Source organism: Mytilus trossulus, chromosome 11 (assembly GCF_036588685.1).
Source record: "Mytilus trossulus isolate FHL-02 chromosome 11, PNRI_Mtr1.1.1.hap1, whole genome shotgun sequence".
In the NCBI taxonomy this organism is placed as follows: Eukaryota; Metazoa; Mollusca; class Bivalvia; order Mytilida; family Mytilidae; genus Mytilus; species Mytilus trossulus.
This window is the reverse complement of record NC_086383.1, coordinates 51,621,012-51,627,556: the sequence shown is the minus strand read 5'-3', so window position 1 is coordinate 51,627,556 and position 6,545 is coordinate 51,621,012. Positions and strand designations below refer to the sequence as shown.

Sequence of the window (6,545 nt, the reverse complement as noted above, 5' to 3'; positions counted from 1 at the left end):
AATAATACAAGTACTGACGCACTGTTAACTCGGAAAACCCCAAAGATCTTGGTTGGTTGCTAGGTCTGTGAAAAACTTGGAGAACGAAGAGAAGCAACGTGAACAAATGTGGTTATATCCCATCATATAAACTTATTTTTCCGATTCGTTGGACAACCTTTTTATCCGCCTTCCAGTATTAACAAAGGTATAACAGTGCATCTATATGTGACCTGAAATTTTACAAAGAACAATACAATTATTGTTTATATAATAAAAAAACTCAAGTCTGATATGAAAAGTCTTAAACACGGCAATCTGTCATAAGGAGACCTGTCATTAGGTCTGGTTAGGAGCAGACCTGTCCTTAGGTCTTGGGCAGACCTGTCATCGAGACTGGTCAATAGTAGACTTGTCCACAAGTCTGGAGCAGACTTGTCAATAGGTCTGCAGCATTCATTAAAAAACTGACTTAAGGCCTCTTCTTCCAATGAAAATTTCTTAAGTAAACTTGGAAAGCAGTCAACATTTTTGTTAAACGTTCATGGGCAAATATTTCAGGCGCATTCAGGGTAAACAAAAAAATCAAATTAAACAAAAACCTACCAGTAATATTTTGCAAATTTAGAAAATTTAAATGAAGTGCTAAATATTTGAGCTGCCAATACAGATGGTAGATGGTTTTGTAGAATAAGTAATGTTTTCCTACTTCTGTCCCTTCAAAACGTTGCTTCAAAGTTATCGTAAAAAGGGGCTAGTATTGCTTCATCAAACGATATCGATTTTAACACCACAATAACAACTTCGTACGGATCTTCGCTAATGATATAAACACAATAAGCTACGTACACATGACTTATGCATTGCGGAACTTCGGACCAGAAATTGTTGATTATTGTTTGCCAAAAAACATTAAAAGACGTGGTGAAATAACCAAGGATAAATAGTTTACTAGAGTCAAAGTGAGGCTTTTTTTCGTTAATTGTTGTAATATAGTTCGGGCCGTGTGTGTGTTCTTTTGCATTGTTACATTCACTGTCATCCCGGATCCTGCTATAGCCAACTAAGGGTATGAGTTGTGCTAATTGTTTATTCGTTGGTCCCTGGTGGAAAGTTGTGATCATTGTTTATTCGTTGGTCCCTGGTAGATAGTTGTGTTCCTTGTTTATTCGTTGGTCCCTGGTGGAATGTTGTGTTCATTGTTTATTCGTTGGTCCCTGGTGGGTAGTTATTTTCATTGTTTATTTGTTGGTCCCTGGTGGATAGTTAAGTTCATTGTTTATTCGTTGTTCCCTGGTGGATAGTTTCTCATTGTTTATTCGTTGGTCCCTGGTTGATAGTTGTGTGCATTGTTTATTCGTTGGTCTCTTGTGGATAGTTGAGTTCATTGTTTATTCGTTGGTCCCTGGTGGATAGTTGTGTTCATTGTTTATTCTTTGGTCTCTTGTGGATAGTTGAGTTCATTGTTTATTCGTTGGTCCCTGGTGGATAGTTCAGTTCATTGTTTATTCGTTGGACTCTTATGGATAGTTGTCTCATTGTTTATTCGTTGGTCCCTGGTGGATAGTTGTCTCATTTTTTATTCGTTGGTCCCTGATTGATAGTTATGTTTATTGTTTATTTGTTGGTCCCTGGTGGATAGTTGTCTCATTGTGTATTCGTTGGTCCCTGGTGGATAGTTGTCTCATTATTTATTCGTTGGTCTCTGTTTGATAGTTATGTTTATTGTTTATTTGTTGGTCCCTGGTGAATAGTTGTCTCATTGTGTATTCGTTGGTCCCTGGTGGATAGTTGTCTCATTATTTATTCGTTGGTCTCTGTTTGATAGTTATGTTTATTGTTTATTCGTTGGGCCTTGGTGGATAGTTGAGTTATTGTTTATTCGTTGGTCCCTGGTGGATAGTTGTCTCATTGTTCATTCGTTGGTCCCACGTGGATCGTTGTCTCATTGTTTATTCGTTAGTCCCTGGTGGATAGTTGTCTCATTGTTTATTCGTTAGTCCCTGGTTGATAGTTGTGTTCATTGTTTATTCGTTGGTCCCTGGTTGATAGTTGTGTTCATTGTTTATTCGTTGGTCCCTGGTGGATAGTTGTATCGTTCAATTTGGCAATAATAACACATATCCTAGTATTTACATCTTGATATCAACATATTTTACTTTTTCGTTTTTATTATATGGCTTTTCAAGCTACGGTTTTTGTAAAGATTTTTGCATTCGTGATACTGAATTAGGGGTCTTGAATCAGTCTTATTCTGTTATGCATCTTATATAGATGTATTGTAAGGTCTACAATGTTTTAGTTTCATTTAACATACATTTCTTTATTATAAAAATTGTTTAGTTTTTCGACATGCTTATGCATAAAAATTACAATTGCTTTAAATTTAATGAACAACAACCGATATTTACAAGGGAACTATACAACATAGCAGACTTGTTAGTGTGAGACTGATTCCTTGAATGATCAGCCAACAAATTATAATGTGGGCTTTTTTATACCAAAGGAACATCAACCAAACGACACAAATTACTAAGACATCTACAGTGGTACATGTCTTCGACAATAGCTAAAAGACATCTACAGTGGAACATGTCTTCGACAATAGCTAAAAGACATTTACAGTGGAACATGTCTTCGACAATAGCTAAAAGACATCTACAGTGGAACATGTCTTCGACAATAGCTAAAAGACATCTACAGTGGAACATGTCTTCGACAATAGCTAAATGACATCTACAGTGGTACATGTCTTCGACAATAGCTAAAAGACATCTACAGTGGAACATGTCTTCGACAATAGCTAAAAGACATTTACAGTGGAACATGTCTTCGACAATAGCTAAAAGACATCTACAGTGGAACATGTCTTCGACAATAGCTAAAAGACATTTACAGGGGAACATGTCTTCGACAAAAGCTAAAAGACATCTACAGTGGAACATGTCTTCGACTATAGCCATATGTCTATATGCAAGATCTATATCTATATCTATATTTTCAAACAATGTTAAACTGATAACAGGAAATTTTAACTGATGGGGAAACAAATGTTTACATTTATTTACATACAATGAACTTTCACAATATCACAACAATTGTAGAAACTACTTAAACTTTCACAATTGTTTGATTCAAATATGAATGAAGACCACGTGACAGAAAACACTTGAAATCATGAGATAGTACCTTTAGACGGAAATGTTATAAGTATGTATATATATTAATGGAAAATAACATTAGAATTCAATAATACTAATAAGAGTCAAGTATCAAGAACAGATGAATCAACTTTACTTTTTTCCAAAGCAGAAATCAAAGCTTATGATTCAGGGGTTGGAACCACCCTTTTTTTTTACGATCAATGCTTTTGAATTGGGAAATATGGTTGGACCCCCCTTTTTAAAAATGGTGGGATCCGCCCCTGATCATTGTCATTGTAAAGACAAGCAAGGGCCAAAACTCATAAACACCAGAAGCGGAAATTGTCAAAATCAAACTTAACTTTATTGTCGTCAGCAGAAACATGAAATCTAATTGTGAATTATAACCCTTTTTTGTTGTTGTCTAAAATATATTTTCTGCTATTTGCATCCTTCACCTTGCTTTGCGTATTTTTTTGGCTCTCAGTGTTAAATTTTAAAACTTACAACTCACTGTTATAAACAAGGGAAAGCCTGAGTGTAATGTTAAAAACAAAAAAAATATTTAAACCTTTCTCTTATCTAACACATTAATAACAAAAGTACACACGCTGAAATGTCTCGCCTGCTTTACTGACCATTGATTTTATGCTGAAAGTCTTAAAAATAAAGGTTTAACCAAAAACATCACAGAAACTCAGGTCAGATAAATGCTGTTAGACAGACATATATACCCCATACATTTTTTATACAGAAAATATAGTTGACTTATCATTGCTTATGATAATTGAAAAACAGACCAAAAAACAAAACAAAAAACCCAACTTAACATTGACCAATGAACCTTGAAAATGAGGTCAAGGTTAGATGATATCTGCCACACAGACATGTACACCTAAAAATCTTTCCATTCAGCAACTTTAGTTGACCTATTGCTTATAGTACTTGAAAAACAGATCAAACCACCAAAAAAACCAATGACCAATGAAATTAGAAATAACGTGAAGGTCAGATGATACCTTCCAGACAGACATGTACATCTCTCAATCCTTTTATACACCAGATATAGTTGACCTGTTGTCAATAGTACTTGAAAAACAGGCCAAACTACAAAAACTTTACATTTTGTTTAGGGGCAGGCTAAAGTCCGCCTCAAGGTGGGGGATTTTCTTGCTGTGTTGAAGACCTATTGGTGGCCCTTCAGCTTTTTTCTGCTCTTTGTGGTATATTTGACACATTCTCCATTTCCATTCTTAATTTTATTGACCAATGAACCATGAAATTGAGATCAAGGTCAGATGACACCTGCCAGCCTGACATGTACCAGTTCCAGTCATTCGATACACCACATGTAGTTAACATACTGCTAATAATATTTGAGAAACGGACATAAACGCGTAACTTTAAACTTGATTATTGATCCGTGAAATGAGGTGAAGGTCAGATGAACCCTGTCTGACGTCATGTTAACATTGCAAGGAACCCATGGTTATCCTATTACTATTACTAAGTGAGAAATTCACATGAAAAAATCATTTTTTTTTTCTAGCAGTCACTGAACCGTGAATATGAGGTCAAGGACAGACCAAACCTTTTACCAACGCGACAAGCAACCAAAACGACACACATAAATAAAAGACATATAGAGTGCAACTTCCAGTCTTCGACAAAAGCCAGATGTCTATACAGTAAGTAATCTTTACACAGTACCGAGTCAAACAATGTGAAACTGATACGGAAATAATTGTTTACATTTTTATCAAATAACGTACTGTCATAAGTTCACAACAATTGTAGAAAATACTTGAACTGTTTGAATTAAAGATGAATGAAAACCACATGACAGAAAACAATTTAAATCACGAGATAGTACTTATATTAACTTATAGACGAGGGTCTGATGGGGTTAACAGAATGAAGAATGATGGGGCAAATCTACAGAAAAAAAAAAGAATAGAGAAAAATAAGGCAAAAATTAAAATAAATATTGAACATAAAAAATGTAGAAAAATTTGCGGCTATAACTTAAAGAATAGAGAAAAATGACCTAAAAAAATCAAGAATACAGATCTGAAGGACACTGGAGCCAGACCCTCAGAGACGGATACAGAACTGAAGGACACTGGAGCCAGACCCTCAGAGACGGATACAGAACTGAAGGACACTGGAGCCAGACCCTCAGAGACGGATACAGGACTGAAGGACACTGGACATGCTGGAGCCAGACCCTCAGAGACGAATACAGAACTGAAGGACACTGGAGCCAGACCCTCAGAGACGGATACAGGACTGAAGGACACTGGAGCCAGACCCTCAGAGACGAATACAGAACTGAAGGACACTGGAGCCAGATCCTCAGAGACGGATACAGGACTGAAGGACACTGGAGCCAGACCCTCAGAGACGGATACAGAACTGAAGGACACTGGAGCCAGACCCTCAGAGACGAATACAGGACTGAAGGACACTGAAGCCAGACCCTCAGAGACGGATACAGGACTGAAGGACACTGGACATGCTGGAGCCAGACCCTCAGAGACGGATACAGAACTGAAGGACACTGGAGCCAGACCCTCAGAGACGGATACAGAACTGAAGGACACTGGAGCCAGACCCTCAGAGACGGACACAGAACTGAAGGACACTGGAGCCAGACCCTCAGAGACGGATACAGAACTGAAGGACACTGGAGCCAGACCCTCAGAGACGGATACAGAACTGAAGGACACTGGAGCCAGACCCTCAAAGACGGATACAGAACTGAAGGACACTGTAGCCAGACCCTCAGAGACGGATACAGAACTGAAGGACACTGGAGCCAGACCCTCAGAGACGTATACAGAACTGAAGGACACTGGAGCCAGACCCTCAATGACGGATACAGAACAGAAGGACACTGGAGCCAGACCCTCAGAGACGAATACAGAACTGATGGACACTGGAGCCAGACCCTCAGAGACGTATACAGAACTGAAGGACACTGGAGCCAGACCCTCAGAGACGGAAATTTTATTTAAGTATTTATCTATAATGAGTGACAAAAATAGAATTCAATAAATGTTACATAAAAGTCAAGTATCGAGTACAGATGTATTAACTTAAACTAAATTTTAACAAAACAGAAACCAATTGAAAGCTTATGTTTGCTACAATGTATCTGAAATAATGGAGAGCTTATTACTGTTGTAACATTCATTTAAATGCCAACCTAAGAAAAAGGGGGGAGGTGGGCTTTGTTTTTTTGTTCTGTGTGTCAGTTTGTAAGTCCTTTCCGTATCATGTTTAGGTTTAAGTAGTTTATCATGAAGATGTGCATGGTCACATCCACTTGAAAATTTAGAACAATTGTTCATTGTAATGTGAACTTTTCAGATGATTTACAAGATGACGATTTTGATCCCGATTACATGGTTCACTGAACTA

At 37.4% G+C, this 6,545-nt stretch overlaps 1 protein-coding gene across 1 annotated transcript; it reads left to right on the top strand.

The window, feature by feature from the left end:
• The first annotated feature begins 2,766 nt into the window (after window positions 1–2,766).
• LOC134690145 (clumping factor A-like) lies at window positions 2,767–6,179 on the top strand. The gene is made up of 2 exons (XM_063550122.1): window positions 2,767–2,952; window positions 5,184–6,179. The coding sequence occupies exons 1-2, from the start codon at window positions 2,767–2,769 to the stop codon at window positions 6,177–6,179; spliced, it is 1,182 nt and encodes a 393-aa protein (XP_063406192.1).
• The last annotated feature ends 366 nt before the right edge of the window (window positions 6,180–6,545 follow it).